This window comes from Osmia bicornis, chromosome 14, assembly GCF_907164935.1.
Source record: "Osmia bicornis bicornis chromosome 14, iOsmBic2.1, whole genome shotgun sequence".
Lineage (NCBI taxonomy): Eukaryota > Metazoa > Arthropoda > Insecta > Hymenoptera > Megachilidae > Osmia > Osmia bicornis.
The window spans coordinates 9,111,899-9,132,489 of NC_060229.1; the positions used below are offsets into that span (position 1 = coordinate 9,111,899).

Here is a 20,591-nt window from a genome sequence, read left to right on the forward strand (position 1 = left end):
CGCCCATATGGGCGCACCATAGAGGGCCATGCTCCGCACGATCCCCACGTAGAGACGGCGAACCTTCTCGTTGGGCCCCCCGATATTGGGCAGTAGACGGGCAAGCGCGTTGCTTGCCCTGTCTAGTAGGGGGCACAGACGACCGAAGTGCTCCTCGAAGCGCCAGTGGCTATCCAGGTGGAGGCCCAAGTACCTGTGGCCCTTCCCCACCTGGACATCGACTCCACTCACATGGACCACCTACTGGGGCGGTGGCGCAACCGCACGCCGAGGCGAGTAAAACCACATCTCCTCGGTTTTGTGGGGAGCTAGCTGAAGCCCCAGCCGCCGGATCCCCGCGCCAACGGCAGCGACGCCAATCTCGGCGAGGCGGCTAGTCCTTTTCCACCCCCGACCGACGGCCAACACGTGCGTATCTTCTGCGAAGCATGTGAGGCTCACACCAGTCGGGAGCTCGACCCGCAAGGCCGGGCCCAAAGTGTGGGACTTTTCGCAGAACCCTGGCGTACGCCACAGTCCGCGTCCCTCTCGTGCATTTTGCCATCCCGGCCCTTGTACACTATCTTCCTGTCCAGGACGTAGTCGCCGACGATCCTCCTCATGTAGGGGGGCGCCTTGTGGCGTATAAGCGCCCCCCTTATCGTGCCGTAAGGCAGGGTGTTGAAGGCGTTGACGATGTCTAGAATAACGCCTAACGCCACCCTGCCCCGGGAAGTGACCGAGTCGCAGCGGGAGCGCATCGACTGGATTGCGTCGGTAGTGCTGCGTACCCGCCTGAAGCCGTATTGCGTCTCGGCCAAGTCGGGACCCTCCTGGGACAGGTGCTGGACGAGGCGGGAAACCAGAATCCGCTCGAACAACTTCCCCACCTCGTCCAACAGCACGATGGGCCGGTAGGCCGAGTGCTTTCGGCGGGTCGCCCATCCTTCCGGATGAGGACTAGCCGCCCCGTCTTCCACTGTTCTGGGAAGACTCCTTCCTTAATGCAGGCGCAGAACAGGCGTCGCAATCTCGGACCGAGGACGCATAGAGCCTTCACCCAGGCACGGCCGGGGACGCCATCGGGGCTCGGAGCAGTGTTTCGGTCCCCAATCCGTTTAATCGCTCCGGCCAGCTCCTCCTCCGTGACCCCAGTTCGTCGGACCAAACCACCTCCTCGTGGTCCGGCGGGGGGCGGGTGTGTTCCCACTCTCGTGGGAACAAAGTGTCGACTACCCGCCCCAAAAACCGGGGGTCGAGGCACTCCGTGACCGGGGGCGCCCAGGGCCTAAGCTTGCCCATCACCATTTTGTATGGGCGCCCCCATGGGTCCTTCTGGAGAGAGCCTAGGAGCTCGTCCCATGCCCGGGATTTAGACTCCTTGATGGCCTTCTGCAGGGCAGTTTCCAAAACTCGGTACTGCCCGTACAAATCCTCCTACCTTGCTGGGTCGCGGAACGTCCTTTTTCTGCGGGCCCTTTGCCACCGGCGACGGGCTGCGAGACAATCTCGTCTCATATCACCAATTTCGCCCGTCCACCATTAGGCGGCCCGCCTGGGGAGGTTCTTGGCCCGGGCATGGCGGCGTCGCACAACGCCTTCATGGCTCCCCGGAACCATACTACCTCCTCCCCAATGTCCGCGACCGGCCCGGCAAGTGTTGGTAGCTAGGCCAGAGCGAGGGCTGCAGCCATCAGCACGTCCTCGTCCATCCTCTTCAGCGCCCACCGTAGCGGTGGTGCTCCACATGGGCGGCGGGCGGTGGTGGTAACGTCGAGGCGGATGTATACATGGTTACTAAGTGTGACCGCCTCTTTCACCACCCTCCATCTCTGCGCCATACGCGCGGCCAGGGGAGTCGCGAAAGATAAATCGACTATAGATTCCCGCTGGGCACGCACGCAGGTGCTAACGGACCCCACATTGAGCAGGTGGAGTCCTAGCCCCGCCGCCCAATTTACGACCGCCGTGCCTCTCGCGTTTGTCCTCGGGGAGCACCAAAGTGACGCATGAGCATTAGGGTCCCCGAGGACTCGCACTGGCCGGGGGGAACAACGGGAGACCAAGTCCCCCACCCGGTCTAGGTACTGTTCATATTGCGCGAGAGGCCATCTGGGCGGGGCATAGAGCCCCACCACCGCTATTTCACCCCACAGCACGCCGACGAACCCCCGGCCCCGTTCCAGTGGGGCGGGGTGTGGGGCTACTGCGGTGCCAATAATCGCCACGGAGCCGTCCTCGTCCCCGAACCAATCTGGTTTGTCGAGGACTCGGTACGGCCCCGCGGCCACCGCCAATCCAGCCGTCCACTCGGCCAGGGTTTGGAACAACATGTCCTGAGCCCTGGCCGAGTGGTTCAAGTTGGCCTGAAGTATACGGCCCTTGGGCCCCATACCTAGGCCTTACGAGCCGCCTCCGCGGCATTTTTACTCGCCGACTTGGCAGGGGGATTTATCTTGCCCCCCTTCTTCGACTCCGCAGGCTTGGTCCTTGATGCCTGTTCCTTGGGGGCTGTTCCTGTCCCTTCAACGGCACTCTTCTTCTTCCTCTGGGAGGAGGAGGGGGCACAGCCTTTTGCCCCCAATCGATGCTCCGCGGGCCGCCCCAGGTCCGCACAGAGGGGGCACCGCGGGGTGGCGCTACACTTGCTGGCCACGTGGCCCGACTCTCCGCACGCATAGCAGCGGTCGGCCCTATCAGCTTCGCAAGTGCATCGCTGCCTAACATGCCCACTTTCCAGGCAGCGATATCACTGCAATGGCCGCGGTGGTAGCGCCTGTATTCTGGCCGAGGACCACCCGACCAGAACCCTCCCGGAGGCGGATAACTTTTTGAGTGCCGCTAGGGGGCATCTCGCCCAGACAGTCCCCATCCTTTGGGGGGAGGTGCGAATCTCCCCCATTTTAATTTCTTCAGCGGAGCAACCCCCCGCAGCGGCCAATGCGGCCGCCACCTCCGCCGGGGTGACGGAGTCGTCGAGACCGGTCACCCTAACCTCGCCCACTTTCATGGGGCGGGCAACCCACACCTCGGTGCCACTGACCACCTGGCGGAGTCGGTCAGCCAACTTGGCAGCTTTCTCCGTCCTGTCCTACCCAGGTATCTCGAGGACCAAGCCACCCGTCCGAGCTCGCCTGGGCATCACAGCGTTGATGCCCAGCTCCTCCAACTTGACCCGCTCCCGGGCCATGAGCATGGCCTCGGCGTATGAGACCTTAGCCTCGGGAGCTAGGTTGATGGTGACCGCCGCAGTACGAGGAGGGCAGGGGGCCTTCTGCCTGGCAGGTTGAGCGTCTTGCCACTTAACCGCCGGTGCCGCCCCTCTCTTCTGCCCCTTCTGGGCAACCACCTCGGAGCTCTGGGAGGTCGGGGCCTTGGCCGCTGCCGCCTTCTTCTCTGCAGCTTTAGCGCGGCGTCCGACCACCGTCACCCATGTCCCATCCGCCGTCCTCCGATGTTCTTCGACAATCCGGGCCATTCTATCCTCCACAAATGATGCCGGTTGGTCGGGTGCTGAGGAGGTCCCCAGCAACGGCTCCGTATCGGGCAGGGCCCTATTCCGCACCCGCCTCCCAGCTTCCTTCCTCGATGCAGTGGGGATGGTTGCAGCCGCAGCTCCCCCCTTAACATGCTCCGCCCTCTTAGGCGGGGGCTGGACAGCTGCAATCGCGGCTTTGAACACCGCCCGGAGCCCCGACAGGCCGTTTTCGAGGAGAGCCGCAAATCCCCTCATCAGGTCGGGCTCGAGGCCACCAACCTTCCCCTCCTCTTTTCCAGGTGCAGCAGCTGGGATCGGGACTTGCACCACGGGACATCCAGGCGGGCAAGACGGTAAGTCGAATGCTTCGACTGCGTCCTTCCTCCTTTTCCTGCCCGCCTCTTCGCCAGAGAACGGCGAGCCGGGCCTCGCCGACCTTTTTGGATGGGCCGGCGCCCTCAGGCGCCGGCACCTCTGTGGCAGCGACCCTGCACGTAATGTCTGCCAGGCTATTTTGCAGGATGTTGATTTGGGCCTCCTGGGCAGCCATTTGTTCCTCCCGCAACTTCAGCTGTTCGCGAAGCTCCTTCACCTCTTTATCGGCCCTGGCAGGTGCAGCCCTGATTCCCGCTTCCGTGTGGATGGTCTTAAGGTAGCGGGAGGCCATCCTCAGCTTGCGAACAAATGTCCCTTTCAGCTCCTTGGAGACGCCCGCGACCTTGTCGATGTCGCGACAGAACTCCAAGGACTGCGCAATAAGGTCGCGCGTGGGGACTTGACTTCCTCCGCCAGGTCCTCAGGGTCCGGGAGGGACCTGCTACCCCGACTCGGTTCTATAGGGTCCTCGGTAGGATCGAGCACCCTCCTCTCCTCCAGCAGGTCAAGTTCCCGGCGCTGGACATCCAGGACTCTCTGCTTAGCCGCCGCGAGCCACACGTACTGGCCCGTGGTCGGCGGGCGACCCCTCTTGCTCGTGCGCCGTGTCTCCAGAAATACTGCCGAGGAGAGTGACTCGTCCGAGTGCAAGTCCACCTCACTCTCTGTGGATGCGGGGGCATCAGAGGCCGCCGGGGAAACTCCGGCCCCTCCTCGTACCGGCCTCAGGGGAGGCCACTCCACATCCGCCTTAGTTAATCGGACGGATAGGCGGCGCGCATCCGTTACCCTGCTAGTGCTGGGCTGCGCCATATCCTCCGCGCCCGTTTCTCGTCTCGCGTCCTGTTGAACAGCCGAAGTCGTCGTCGGTACGTCCCGTCCAGTGTTTGTGGTTGTTGTTGGCGTTTTTAGTTTCAAGTCATCCATAGTGTTCCCACGAGTGAGTCGGTCTGTGGGTCCACCCGGGCAGAGTAAGGCTAGTTCACCCGGGGGGTCGCCAGATACCCCGGGGTTGGCCGCTAGAGACTGATGCACCCATCAGCCACCCCTGGCGCTGACTCCAGGGGCGCCCTCATCACCGCGTACCGCAGCTTGGGGCTAGAGATTTTTTATAGCGGTTGTCATCCTCGCGGGCCGGCCAATGAAGGCAAGCCCCCCGTTCCAGCGAAACGTGACCACTGGGTTACGGTGTAATTGCTTGGGCACTCCGGGTTCGCTACCCGCACCGGTCCGCCACGCAGCCTGGCCCCTGGAGAACTGAACGACGCTGCAGCCACCTTGTCGCCTCTCCGACCCAGGCCTTACCGGCAAGGGAGGCCCTGCCAGGATCCGTAGATCCCACCGGCATCGCCCCGGGTCATCTGCGAGGCTACTTCGACAGCAGCAAACACCCCCCTTTCAGTCGCCTTGTACGACAGGCAGGGGTTACCGTGTCTGTATTCTATCCCCCAGTCATAGGGGAGGTTTTGGTGGGTTTTCCTTCCCTTGGTGTTTGGTCCGCGGGAGCTATTTTATTTCACTCCTACCCTCCATGCACTCCGAAAAGTGCATGGCGAGCATTGCCCTATCCGCCACCTGGGGACGCGCCACGTCGGGGTATCACCTCCCCTCCCAGCCAGTACACTTGGCCAGGTCCGTAGAGGTCCGTGGAACCTTTTTTTTTTGTTTCTGTTGGAAGAGAAAATGCGTCTGCGCACGAGCGGGTTGATACCCTTTCGGCCTTCGTCTAGAGCGGCCACGGGCAGTGTGGGACTCATGTCCGCCCTGAGGGGGCAGCCTGGCGCCCGTTTGGTGGGGGCAAATCCAAAGAGGCAACCCCGGATGGGGGCAACCTGGCAACCCAACCCTTAAGGGGTTGAGCCTAGCCCAAGAATAAAGGCCACAGCCCTGAAGGGGCGACCTAGACGGGCAGCCCAGAGTGGGCACTCCCGAGGCTGGACATCCTACCCACTAAAACCTCTCCCCTAACCTGGGCCGCTGGTACCTTTGCAATCGTTAGAATATATAAAGTGTACCAACGTATAGCCACAACGGCGCTTTGGTAATTCAACGCATTTCGCGTTATTCAGTCCTCCCTCAATCCGCCATGCGCTAGGCAGCCATGGGGGATTGAGGATCCACGCCGCTGCACCTCGGATCCAGCGGTAGGACATTTTCAACCTGCTACGGTAAGGCACAGGATTTTTCTTCGGCCACGACCAGGAACCGGAGGAATCCCAATCCAACTCAACGGGTGGTCGCGCCATGTGTTCACCTGCCGGGGCAAGAGCTTGCTCTTCGACACGGCCAGGAACCGGAGGATTCCCACTCGACGGGTGGTCGTGCCACACGCCCACCTGTCCCAAAACCCACCAGGACAGGCCATTTTTCTTCAGCACGGTCATGGCCCGGGACATCGTATTTCCACGGTAGACCGTGCCAATCTTCGTCCACCTGGTAGGTTGCTGATGATGTGCCTTATCCCTGAGGTCATCACGCCGACCTGCCAATAAAGGCAGGAACATATTTTCTCTTCGACACGGCCAGGAACCGGGACATCGTATCTCCACGGCTGACCGTGTCCATCTTCGTCCACCATGGTTGGTTGATAATGATGATGTGGTTTTTCCTAGATGTCATCACGCCCACCTATCCCAAAACTTACCAGGACAGGCCACTTTACTTCAGCACGGTCATGGTCCGGGACATCGTATTTCCACGGTAGACCGTGCCAATCTTCGTCCACCTGGTAGGTTGCTGATGATGTGCCTTATCCCTGAGGTCATCATGCTGACCTGCCAATAAGGCAGGAACATATTTTTCTTCAGCTACGATCATGAACCTGGACATCGTATCTCCACGGTTGATCGTGCCAATCTTCGTCCACCATGGTAGGTTGATAATGATGATGTGGCTTATCCTAGATGTCATCACGCCCACCTGTCCTTCCACGAGGACAGGCCATTTTTCTTCAGCAACGATCGACATCCTCAAGGATCGCACCATCCCGGTGTGACCGCGCCACCTCTTCGCCTGCCTAGCATTTTCCCAGGACAGGGGTTCCTCTTCGGCCACGACCAGGAACCGGAGCTCCTGCTCAACGGGTGATCGCGCCATGTCTTCACCAGCCTGCAAAGCGAGGTCAGGAGCTTTCTCTTCGGCCACGACCAGGAACCGGAGCTCCTGCTCGACGGGTGATCCCGCCATGTGTTCACCTGCTTCAGCAGGGCGTGCTCTTCGGCCTCGATCAGGAACCGGAGCTCCTGCTCAACGGGTGATCGCGCCATGTGTTCACCTACTTCAGCAGGGCTTGCTCTTCCACACAGCCAGGTCTCGGAGCGAGTCCTTACCCCGGTTGACTGTGCCACGTCTTCGTAGGCTGCAATCCTCGATGACTTGTCCCATACACACTCCACACACACGCATAAACGCTCACGACAAGCATAGCACATTGAATACCACAAAATGCAACAATAATAATAAGTGAATGAATGAATGAATCAGTAAATCAATAAGTCCATGAATAGAACCGATAAACGAACAGTAAATAATGATAAAATGATAAACATAATAGCTATAATAAACATAAACATAATTAAACGTGATTAAACGTAGCTAAACGTAACTAGATCACATAATTCAACAAAAATCAGCGTATAATATGCATCTGATGCACAGAACAGTTTACGAAACAGTTAAAATAAAAGGACGAACAATAATAAACATGCGAACATGCGAACATGTGAACTAAACATAAGAAGCATGGCAAGCGAGTAAACAGACGAGCATATGTGGACTCGACATAAGCAGAGCAAAGCAATTAACCAGCAAAACCTCAAAACCTCAGACGTCAACATCCAGCCAAGCAACCAAGCAGCAGGGAATAATAGTAAAGAGTATTTAATATTTAACCCTAGCACACAATTTGAACACACTGTTCAAATAAAATTCAAACAAACTATAAAACTGAAATGAAAATAAACCAAGGATGTAAAAGGTAAAGTAAAGATGCCAGACAATAGCAGATAGCAATGCCAGAAGAAGTAAAACACAGAATGCCAATATTGTCAAAAGTAAAAGGTAAAGTATAAAGTATAAAGTATAACCATAGACAGCAGACTCTCATGCAAAGTGGGTACACGCATTACCACAAAATGAAGAAACAAGATCACCACAACAGAAAGGTACGCTATATAGTATAACAAATAAATGCATGTGCGACAGGGAATTCCTCATAATCATCTATTAAAACTATCAAAGTGACTGAAAGAAGAATTACAGATAATAAGAAGCGAACTGAGAGCTTATATGAAGTGCTCAAACCAGCGAAGCTGAGAATCCCTCCTGCGAGGCCCACATAGCCAAGATAACCAGGATAATGTAAATGAAAAGAGCAACATAAAACATAAAATTGAGCAGGTCAATCAATGTCGCTAACGTCAAACATTGTATACAATACATAATATATTCCTATCACATCAATTAATGGGAAAAGTACTAAATCTTCAAAGAAGGGAAGATCAGCTGGGAATAAAAGCAAAAGAAGAAATAGATGGTGAGCATAATGTAACACTGATAATTGGAATTATTGTTTGAATTTATTGAAACTGCTTAAACTTGCTTGCAGGAACATTTCACGCAACCACGACCTCAAATTCGTTTAATAAGCAAAGATGGTGGAGAAACAATCAAATCATCAAATGAAGGCAGTGAGCAATAAATAAATAAATTATTAATTATTGTTAGCAAATCATCCATAAAGATAAGTAGCAATATATATCCCATAACATGAATGATGATGAATATAATGAACATAGTAGGAAGAGATAGAACTATTAACATCATAAGATACCATGATATTAAATATTAAACCGTAAATCATAATATTAATCCATTTGCAGAAAACCCTACGCCAGCCAACAGAAGTGGAGGCAAAACGTAACGATTAATAGGAGAGGAAAATACGCACCTGACACAATGTGAGGAGCAACATGAAACGTAAATCAGCATAAAACCTGAAGCAAGACAAATCAATTCAAATAGTTATAAATTGCGTAGATTGTTACTGAATTATCATACCGCTCCGATAAGTCTGATATTAACGTTAATACTAATGCAGATGCAAGTAAGTCAATGTAGTACAACGTGTGATGAACAAAGCTAATCAAATAATAAACACCACATACTACCGTATAATTACTGAACCACAATATAGAAATAAAAGAAAACTAGTCCTTAAAATGAAGAAAATAGATAAAATTATTATGAACATATGTATATATTGTGACCCTTTCGGGGGTTCACTCTATACCAAAAAGGGAGGTCGCAAAATACAAACTTGTTGAGCGCCAGCCACTTCTTGTGGCAACCAAAATCGAAAGGGGGAGAAAGGGGGAAAGGGGACTTCTACAAATGGAGGAGTCTCGGGCACTTTCGTCCGTACAATTTCGCGGGGGAGTGCGCGAGGAGGAAATAGCGGAGGACAGGAAGGTGCAGGGTCGGGATGGGTTCTCGCGGGGGTCTCTACGTTACGCGTGGTTTCCAAAACAGGGGTCGAAACGAGAAGGGGTAGCCGTTGCCAAATCTCGGACAATGATGCGCTAATATAATCGTTATTAAGGAAAGGGCTTACCAACACGCCACACACACACAACTCCACACTTTATAAATCGCCTCTATAATCGCAACACAAAATCTCTCTAAATTTCTCTACGCTTCAATACTTTTCTACACGGTAGCCCCAGGCTCATTAACGGCTCGTCGTCGCCGCTGCGACGACGAGGCCATCGCGGGATATTTTTGGGAGGGGATGGGGTTTTGGAAGGCGGCATTTTTCGGCACGGGACTGATCGATTATCGAGCTTCGATACACCGGTGGTCGGAATCGATGGGGCTGACGGACTTCCTGCGGTGACGGGTGGGCTGAGGTCTTCGGGCTCGGCGACAGGTGGCTCTGGGTGGACGTTGTCGTCTGTTTTTGGGCCGCTTCATCATAGTTTCTGAAGAATTCCTCGTTGCTCCGTGTTTGCTGGAGGGGTGGATCTGTCGCCGGCCTCGAAGCTCCTGTTGAGGGTGGACCTCGTTGTGGGTCAGTCCATCGCCTCCATCTGTCCGACACCGGTGGGCGGGAGGAAAGAGGTAAGGTGAGGGAAGGGTGATGGGTTATCATTAGGTGGACGTATCGGTGGGGGAAAGCGCAGCGATTGTAACGGGGGGGGCACGGGTGTCACCACGTTACAATATATAATATGTAACAAAAACACGCTAAGTGCAATCAATTTAACACTAGATTCCCTAAGGCAGTCATTTTGACTGCTTTTCAATTTCAATTAGAAAAACAATTGTGTATAGAATGATACAGCTTCTAGAATTTTGTGACTTTTTGTACAACATATAAATGCGTTTATTAATCATTGTAGTTGCCTCCCCCCCCTCTTTCATTTCCGGTATATATATGTGTTATACCTGTATTGCCTAAGGCAGTCATTTTGACTACTTGGAAAATTTTAAATAATAATCAAATGACTTTTATTATTGCATTGAGTAAATTTCTTATATGACCAGATCGGCTCCGAATTCGCATAACAGTTTATATATTTTTTGATTACCGTCACTTGTACGTGACTTGTTATTCGAATCTTTATGCCAGGCCTGCCCACGTACCTCATTCCCCTTGAATGCGCGATAACGTAATTCAGGGGGGAAGGAGGATCATTGATTGTTAATACTTACTAATAACTTGCTATATGACTGTAAATAGTATAAGAAATATTAAAAATTAATTTTAAACAAATTTCTTTACACATTAGTTATTCTTTTACAATGCAGTCATTTTGACTGCTTTGGGGCAATATAGGTATATACTAAGTTTCAGTCTTTCTAGTGTTAATTTAATAAAGTATACTAATATAGATAGTTAATTAAACTCCTTATATTATAGTCAATTTAAATGATACAATTCCATTCAACCCCTTTTAATCCTGATTAATAAAGAAGACATATGAATACTAGAACCAACCAGACATTATTATAAGAAAGTCAAATGAGATCCACGGTCCAGGAGATCCAGACAACTCTACTAAATTCCATAAATATAAGACCCAAAGTAAGACAGATAGATATAATCACAACAGGTACGGTGAAATAAAACACAAATTAATAATCAGAAATCAAGTCATTTAATTTAATTTAATTTAATATGTCATATGCCGCCACCAGCTACCCTGTTCATTTAATCACTCAATTATAATAAAATAAAGGTAAGAAGTTATATAAACAATGCCATACAATTTACAATTAATTCAGCACAGAATACTGACTAGGTATAACCTAATATAACTAAAATAACTGAGTTATCTGAATTGACTGAATAACTGAATACAATCCAAAATCTAAAATAATCTAAAATGATATAATATATAATATCATATAATATAATATAATATAATATAATAATATCATATAATATAATATAATATAATATAATAATATCATATAATATAATATAATATAATAGCATAATTAAATAGCATATTCAGTATATTCAATACATAAACATAAACGTAAATGGAAACATAAATTGAACGTAATATAATATAATAAAATAAAATAATATAATATAATATAAACAAAACAGAACAAATAGCACCACTTGAAACACATACTCTGCAATGAAACACAATGCATCACCGTAGATCGCGCACTTTCACCACAATCACCTCCGTACGAATAAATACAAAATTGAAATTAAAATTAAATTAAATAGAAAATTCAATTCAATTAATTCAGTTCAATTGACACTTATCACTTAACACTTCGTATCACGTCACATCATAGATGACCGATGACCGTGTCAACGTCAACTAAGATAGGAAAGGAAAGGAAACCGGGCGAAGTAAAATAAAGAGCGCGACCATGAACCATAAAGAATAGAACATAGATACCTAGTGTTCGAATTCCCTAGTCCATACCATAATGATTATCGACCATCAAATTAACCACCAAACCATCAAATTAATCAATTATACAGAATATATAAACGTTCGAAAGCGAAAAGCGAAAATACTTCAACAACTTTCAATAAATCACCGTGATGAAAACCAGAAGTAAGGTACCTGTGAAAGATAACGATAGCAAAACGCATCGTAATCAGTAAAGCACGCAATACTGCCCGAAGATAAGCCGTAAAAGCTATCCCTAGTCGGTAACCAACCGCAGCACCAGAGATATTACCAACCGCAATTATTCCATTTACCATATAATACTCGGCCGTTCGCTCCGTGACGGTTATCCACAGACCAATTATCTGCCGCGCAGCAGTTACCTACCGCGCGCCAGTTACCCGTTACAACACAGTTACCGTCCGCAGAACCATCCATCGTACAGCCGCGCAATCCTAGGAATCCATACTTACCATCAAACCTATCATCAAAGATAAGTCTGATATACAACACTATTCGCGAAGGTAAAGGTAATTATACTGAAAGTAAGAGGTAACAAATAAAATTTCGAGACGGGGCAAAGTCAAAAATAAATTTATTAATAAGTAAGTCAAAGCAACGATTATCATTTATTATATAAATCATTTATGTTTGTGAATAAACTGAAATAAAATATATAAATATAAATATGAATATGCATATGAATATAAATATAAACATAAATATGAATACGAACTATAAAAGAAAGTGAACCAGCCATAAAGCTAGATTAATAACAATTATGAAATAAATCAACCCGTGTAAAACCCGCAGACTGCGCGGAGTGCAGGACACACTGCGCTAGCACATTCTCGCGGTGCAGAAAACAAATTGTGCAAAAGTACCGAAAATAAAGGAAACCAACCGCCAAGGAAAGAGAGTCCGAATAAATAAATAAGTTAAATAAAACAAATAACATAAGACACTTAACCAAATAAATCGAAATGAAAATGAAAATCAAAAATCAAGATCAGAATAAAAATAAAAATCAAACAGCGCATGTAACGACGCATGTAATCAAGCAAATCTCATACAACCAATCAAGCACACAATTAAATAGTATTAACTAATACTAATTTACGGGATAAAATAAAAAATAAAATAAAATAAATCAAATCAAAATAAGATTAGATCAATTAACAGGGAAGGAATAGGATGTTAGCCCAGCATAATGCATGACATAATGAATAAATAAATAAATAATATAACAACGCGATCAAGAAAGTCCCAAAATTTAAACATTATAGTGCCGTACCGTTTAGAAAGAATTGAATTCGCCTCAAACTCTTCCCTGCACATCCCTGCATGAGAAATCCTCGGAACCTCGAAAGGCTTGACAGGGATGTACAAGGTCGAGGAGGAATGAAAATTAACAAATAAATGTGTAAGATAAATGAAATATATAAGACAATACTTATAATCGATCAAACCATAATTATAAGTACATGAATTATGCAGGCCAACCAAGAAGGTTGAATCATCCAAATAACTAAATTTAAAATAAAATACAGATGAAATACAAATACAAAGCAATAAGAAAAATTATCAAATAAAATAAACGTAAAGTAGAATAGGCCATAGAAAAGTCATATTCAGAGATGAGATGACGGATGACAAATTATTTACAGAAACATAACCCTAAAGTGTCAGAGCCACCAAGTGTCAGACCAGTATGCAAGGACTTGTTAAAGGAAGCAAATTAGCAGTTAAGAGAGCTGAATTGCAATTGAAAATGAGAAAGGGAAGAAAAGAAGGGAAACAGGGTAAGGTAATAACGTACTATAAAATAGCAGGAATAGCCCATCCTGATGACATGGATATTAATTTTACAGGAACAGCACACCGTCACATCATCAGAAAGAACCTTACCATTACCAGAGAGAGACGTCGTGCATGAGTTGAATTAAAGAATATTAAAGAAGAATGAGAATAATATGAAAATGTCCAAGGAATATCAAGGACGTACAGGCAACAAATCAAGAATCAAGTAATCAAGAAGGCGATAATGAAATAAAATAAAATAGCGATAAACAGTGATGGCGTGGCAAAGATAAAGTATAAAAATATAAACCGAATGGAGGAAACCATAAATAAGTACATTAAACATATTAATACCATCCACGACACTCCGTACCATCATGAAGATCAAAATAAGCTACATCATATCAATTACTTTAATTCAATTCAATTCAGAGTGAAGAACAAATGAGAGAATGAAAGAATGAGCGACAGAACAGTAAAGTATTTAATTAAAGATATTAGAGAAGAATGAGGTAAATAATAAGACATAAATTATAAATTGAAGGCCATAACCAGCAACATAATGTAAAATAATGTAATGTAACGTAAAACAGTGTAATGCAATGTAATGTAATGTAAAGCAGTGCAATGCAATGTAATGTAATGTAGAGTAATGTAATGTGAAGAAAATGAATGTACCGAATTCGGCATCGACCGAGTATCGATCGATCGATGCGCCTTTTGGGTACGTTGGCTATCCCGGGTCCCTAGCCTGGAGCCAATCAGCGTGCGAGATTACTGCAGCCGTTGCATCGCCATCCCACGCTATTTTCACGTGAAAATTGTCTTTTGTTATCCACGCATGCATTTTCAGAGTCTCAACGCCATTCTTGCGAGACGCACGTTACGAATAAAGTTCTTACCAAAATATCAATCACGTTGCTTGAAAATTAATCAGCGATCAATATCACGAGCTTGCCTGGTCCCTCGAAGCTCGAGAGGGTTGCCGCAAGTCAGTTCGGGGCGGAATAAACCCTGAAGATTTACCAACTGGTCCTTCGAGCCGGATTCTCCGGCACATCTCGACAACGAGGCATCGTCGTCCTCGCAAGGAGACTCTGTCTGGAGACGCCTGCAACTATCGACCACGGAGGTGCATCACCCCCGAGGGCTGGCCTATCATCTCCACGGCACGCAGATTGCTGCCGCCCACCTTCGAATTCAGTGGGAATTCGTCAACGCATCCATTGAAGCCACTGGACTTCACCACGTCGGTCAGGTAACTGGTTTTTGCGCTATCACCAACGAGACAATTGCCTCGATTTTGCGAAATGGCGGCCGATCTAAACAAATTGCGACGCCAGCGAGCTGGCATTAAAGGCGCGTGCACGCGAATAAAGGGTTACGTTGACTCCAACCTACAAATAACGCCCGCCGTTGTTCTCAAGTGCGAAGAGCGATTTAAGAAACTAGAAAAATACTGGTCGGATTACAGCACGACGCAGTCGGAAATAGAGGAAATGGATGAGTCGGAATGTGCGGATAGAGTTCACTTCGAGAATACCTTCTACGCGTTGTCTGCCGACTTGCGCAGAATAATTGATTCGATGTCCGCGAATAATCGCCTGATCGTTTCGGGATCAATTTCTCCGGCTACCGATTATCTACATGCGGATCATGCGTCTAGTGTGCGTTTGCCAAAGCTGAATTTGCCGTCGTTTTCCGGAAAATACGAAGACTGGTTCTCCTTCCACGACATATTCAACAAAATTATTGACGGTAATCCTTCGCTCAGTAATTCGGAGCGATTTCAATACCTCAAGACGTCTCTCACCGGAGAGGCGGCTGACATAATAGATTCGCTGGAAATAACAGATGAAAACTATGCGGTCGCGCGCGAGCTGTTGCGAGAGCGATACGACAACGTCAGACATATTGTGAATGCGCATATTACAGCGATCTTCGAATTGCCATCGATGACTCGTGAGAACGCTCGCGAACTGCGACATATCGCAGATGGCGCCGCCAAACACGTTCGCGCTTTGCGAGCGTTAAAGCGCCCGACCGATTCTTGGGATGACCTTCTAATTTATATTTTAACGAACAAATTAGACAGTGTCACGAGGCGCGAGTGGCAGGCTTCTCTGACCGTGCCTGAATTACCCACACTCTCTCAGTTTTTAAAGTTTCTAAACCACACGTGTGGAGCGTTGGAATCAGCTGGAAAAAATTCTTCCACTTCGAGTCAACCTGCTCCGCGCAATCAACCAAATATAAAGAAGCATGCCGCTCACGTGGCTACGATTAGGAACAAATGCACCTTTTGTGCTGGTGAGTTTTTCATATATTTCTGCAAGGAATTTACGAAATTGTCTGTCGAGCAGCGAATTCTTGAAATGCGTAAGCGCAAATTGTGCACCAATTGTTTGAAGTCAAAGGGTCATTCCAGCGAGAAATGTACATCGGGCGCCTGCAAGACATGCGGAAAGAAGCACAATACCCTTCTTCACCTCCCAACTAGGCAACCGGTCGAACCTGACGATGCCGGGCCATCGTCGATCGAATCCTCCGAAGATGCGGCGGCCGCTGCCACTGTCGGCGCGGTTTCTACGGTGTCGAGCTACGTCATGTTGTCTACCGCGGTAGTCTACGCGTATGACAGCGTTGGCTCGCGAAAGTTGTGCCGTGTCTTGCTCGATTGCGGCTCCCAAGCAAACCTCACATCTCGCTCCTTTTTCAACCTATTAAAATTAAAGGCGCGAATGCTCAATGTATCCTTGGCTGGCATAAATCACACTACGACTTCGGCTAGTCAGGTTGTCCAATTAAAGGTACAGTCGCGTCTTGGTGCGTTTTCAACGGTCGTAAGCTGCATTGTGGTGGATCGAATTACCGACAGGCTCCCAAGTATCCCGATGAAGCGCAACGACATGGTCTTGCCTTCCAATATAAAATTAGCTGATCCTCAATTTTATGAGTCATCCGATATTGACGTTTTAATCGGCGCGGAGGTGTTTTGGCAGCTACTATGCGTGGGTCAGGTCAGGTCCCCTTCGGATCATCTTACTTTGCAGAAGACTCGGCTAGGGTGGATTTTGGCCGGTAGGGCCGGCGATCCTCGACCGGCCTCATTCCCTTAAAGAGCCTTCACGTTGCTGTTCGGAATGTTGATTTAGATCAACAGCTCCATCGTTTTTGGCAGATTGAGGACGTTCAGGGAGACTCGCCCCCTCGATCGAAGGGCGAGCGGGCATGCGAGGCCCATTTTCTTGACAATGTCGCTCGCAGCGATGACGGTCGGTTTGTCGTGAAGCTTCCCATTAAACAAGATAGGCTCCACCTGTTAGGGGACTCTCGCGCGATAGCCTTGCGCCGCTTTTGCAATTTAGAGAAACGACTCGGTTGCAACGCGGATCTAAGGCTGCAATACGTCAATTTCATGCGCGAGTACCTCGCCCTGGGCCATATGAAACGCGTTGATGAATCTGACAACGTGGGTGATCTTCCCGCGTTTTACTTGCCGCACCACTGCGTGCTTAAGGGGTCGGGGTCGTCCTCGAAATTGCGCGTGGTGTTTGACGGCTCATGCAAGAGTTCGTCCGGTACCTCACTCAATGATATACTGATGATTGGCCCGGTTATACAGCAAGACCTGTTCTCGATAATAACCAGATTTCGCACGTTTGCTTATGTTTTCTCGGCGGACGTTGTCAAAATGTACCGACAGGTTTTGGTGCACGAGTCTCACACTAGATTACAAAGAATCCTTTGGCGCGAGAGCGTCGATGACGAGGTCGAGGCGTACGAGCTTCGTACCGTCACGTACGGTACCGCGCCCGCGTCTTATTTGGCTATTGCATGCTTGCGATTACTGGCTGAACAGGGGGCCTCAAGATTTCCAATCGGTTCGACTCGCGTTCTTCGCGACTTTTATGTCGACGACATTCTTACGGGCGCTGACATCTTGCGAGAGGCCCGAGTGGCACGTGACCAAATAATGGAATTGTTGAGGCAGGGATCGTTTGAGTTGAGCAAATGGTCCTCCAATGCACCTCAGCTGTTGCCTGTAACTGGCGACGCACCGAATTCGATGACGGTTGAGTTGTACAAAGACACCCCGCGAATTTTGGGAATCCACTGGAGCCCTGCTGACGATTTCTTCCAGTTCCATTTCGACTGCAACTCTCAGGGTGATTTCGTTTCGAAGCGTTTGATCCTGTCCGAGGTTGCGAGGTTATATGACCCCCTTGGCTTGGTCAGCCCTGTTGTTGTCGTTGCCAAGCTGTTAATGCAGGAAGTCTGGAATTGGACTTGAACTGGGATGAATCAGTTCCTGTTCAGATACACTCGCGATGGTCTCGTTTCAGGGCCCAGCTACCCTGCTTGAGTCAATTGAGAGTGCCACGTCGCGTTAAATGGTCTGCGTCGGTTGAGATGCATGGGTTTTGCGACGCCAGTCAGGACGCGTATGGCGCATGTATTTATCTGCGTTCGCGATTGCCTGGCGGTGTTTTTCGAGTCGAGCTGCTGTGCTCCAAGTCTCGTGTGGCCCCCTTGAAGGCCATCTCACTGCCTCGACTGGAGCTGAGTGCAGCCTTACTGCTTGCCCAGCTTTTGGAAAGGGTTTGTTTTTCAATTGGTGCGTCCGAAATGCGTAAGGTTCTCTGGTCGGACTCGACCATCACCTTGAACTGGATCTCTTCTTGTTCTCGTCGCTGGACCACGTTCGTCTCTAATCGTGTCGGCGAGATTCAGCGCTTGACGGATGTCGCAGACTGGCGCCATGTGCTTACCGGCGAAAACCCAGCGGACTTAATATCTCGCGGGGTTGAGCCGTCCGCGTTAATGTCGTCTTCTCTTTGGTGGCATGGTCCGGACTACCTTCTGGAAGGGGAGGCTCTGTGGCCAAATTTTGACTTCGCGAAGTCCGCGGACGACTTGCGTGATCAACGAAGGGTTGTTCTCGTCGCCGCTTCACCTAGGGAGTTGACTTTCCATGAACCAATTCACAGGTTCTCGCACATCGACAAGGTGGCTCGAATCGCGGCGTATTGCATGAGATTCATCAGATGCCTCAAACTCAAGGTCAGGGGAGACTCGACTTTCCTTGGCCCCGGCGAGGTCTCGAACGGTTTGCACACGTTGTGCGGTGACGTTCAGCGCTCCACTTTTCCGGACGAGATTCGTCAGCTGACGGGAGCGCAGGGCATTGACCCGCGCAGTCGGCTGCTTGCATTATCTCCATTCTTGGACGACGATGGGTTGCTGCGCGTGGGAGGCAGGCTCAAAAAATCCTATACCACTCGCCACCCGATATTGCTGCCGAAGCGCCACCGTCTCACCGATCTGATAATCAGACATGAGCATGTTCGTAATTTGCACGCGGGGGTGCAGGCAACCATAGCCGCCGTAAGGCAACGATTTTGGCCGTTGTCGGTGCGATCCACGACGCGTCGAATTGTCCGCGATTGTGTCGCGTGTTTTAAGGCGAATCCATCGATTTCTGAGGCCACCATGGGAGAGCTGCCGGCCAAGCGCGTTGAGCCTTCGCGACCGTTTGCTCATTGCGGTGTGGATTACGCCGGTCCAATATATATTCGCGAGGGTAGAAGGCGTAATGCTCGCCATGTCAAGGCTTATATAGCCGTATTCGTGTGCTTTGCCGTGAAGGCGGTGCACCTCGAGCTCATCGGAGACCTCACTTCTGAAGCCTTTCTCGGGGCATTTAAACGTTTTATTGCGCGTCGTGGCAAGGTTGTCACGATACATTCCGACAATGGCACGACTTTCGTTGGAGCAAATCGTCTGTTGAACGAGCTATACGAATTTTATAACAGCGAACCATTGCGTGCAAAATTGCGTGATTTTTTTCGCGACTCCAATGTAGAATGGGGCTTCATACCTCCGAACGCGCCGCACTTTGGCGGGCTGTGGGAGTCGGCCGTGAAATCTGCTAAACACCACATGTATCGCGTCATCGGCAATGCGCACCTAACATTCGAAGAAATGCAAACGTTACTTTGCGAAATCGAGGCAATCCTAAACTCGCGACCTCTCACACCGTTATCCGAGGATCCTAACGATTTTTCATATCTTACTCCGGGTCATTTTCTCGTTGGTGAAGCGTTAAACAGTTTTCCTCAGCCTGATCTGGGCGACGTACAAGAGAATCGCTTGTCACGATGGCAACGAATCGAGCAGCTTCGACAACACTTTTGGCAGCGCTGGACGCGGAAGTATCTTACTAACCTCCAGGAGCGACACAAATGGAAAATTCCTAAGGGTGACCAGTTGAAGACAGGTCAGCTGGTACTCATCAAGCAACCTGGCTTGGCTCCGCTGCAATGGCTGATGGGACGTGTGCAGCAAATACATCCCAGAGCTGACGGAATCGCTCGCACAGCAACGGTGCGAACGACTGGAGGAGAGCTCGTGCGCTCCTTGGCGAGACTCGCAATATTGCCGATCGAGGCTTAACTAGCATTACGGGCGTACTTACATTGCGTTATTTATACTACTGTAATAATCGATTTTTCATTTAGTTGTATTATTCCATTGTTACCCACGTTTCTTGTTTGTTATTAGGTTAAGCTTGCGATTTAGTTTAGATTTTGTTCCTTTCTCGTTTTCAACACAAGTTGGTTGAAAGATAATCCTTTCAAGGCGGGCGGTGTACCGAATTCGGCATCGACCGAGTATCGATCGATCGATGCGCCTTTTGGGTACGTTGGCTATCCCGGGTTCCTAGCCTGGAGCCAATCAGCGTGCGAGATTACTGCAGCCGTTGCATCGCCCTCCCACGCTATTTTCACGCGACAATTGTCTTTTGTTATCCACGCGTGCATTTTCAGAGTCTCAACGCCATTCTTGCGAGACGCACGTTACGAATAAAGTTCTTACCAAAATATCAATCACGTTGCTTGAAAATTAATCAGCGATCAATATCGCGAGCTTGCCTGGCCCCTCGAAGCTCGAGAGGGTCGCCGCAAGTCAGTTCGGGGCGGAATAAACCCTGAAGATTTACCAATGAATATAATGTAGAGAAAGAAATATAATGTAAA

The 20,591-nt window shown here is 49.1% G+C and overlaps 2 protein-coding genes and 1 long non-coding RNA gene across 3 annotated transcripts; all 3 read left to right on the forward strand.

The window, feature by feature from the left end:
* Window positions 1–8,276: 8,276 nt before the first annotated feature.
* Window positions 8,277–9,034, forward strand: LOC123988455. Its single transcript, XR_006830082.1, has 3 exons — window positions 8,277–8,366; window positions 8,439–8,520; window positions 8,713–9,034. It is a non-coding gene; the product is annotated as an uncharacterized LOC123988455 (long non-coding RNA).
* Window positions 9,035–14,861: 5,827 nt separating this feature from the next.
* Window positions 14,862–16,670, forward strand: LOC114882378. The gene has a single exon (XM_029199266.2). The coding sequence runs from the start codon at window positions 14,862–14,864 to the stop codon at window positions 16,668–16,670; it is 1,809 nt and encodes a 602-aa protein (XP_029055099.2).
* A 1,294-nt stretch (window positions 16,671–17,964) lies between these two features.
* LOC114882455 lies at window positions 17,965–20,007 on the forward strand. The gene has a single exon (XM_029199346.2). It carries the CDS (start codon window positions 17,965–17,967, stop codon window positions 20,005–20,007), a length of 2,043 nt encoding a protein of 680 aa, XP_029055179.2.
* The last annotated feature ends 584 nt before the right edge of the window (window positions 20,008–20,591 follow it).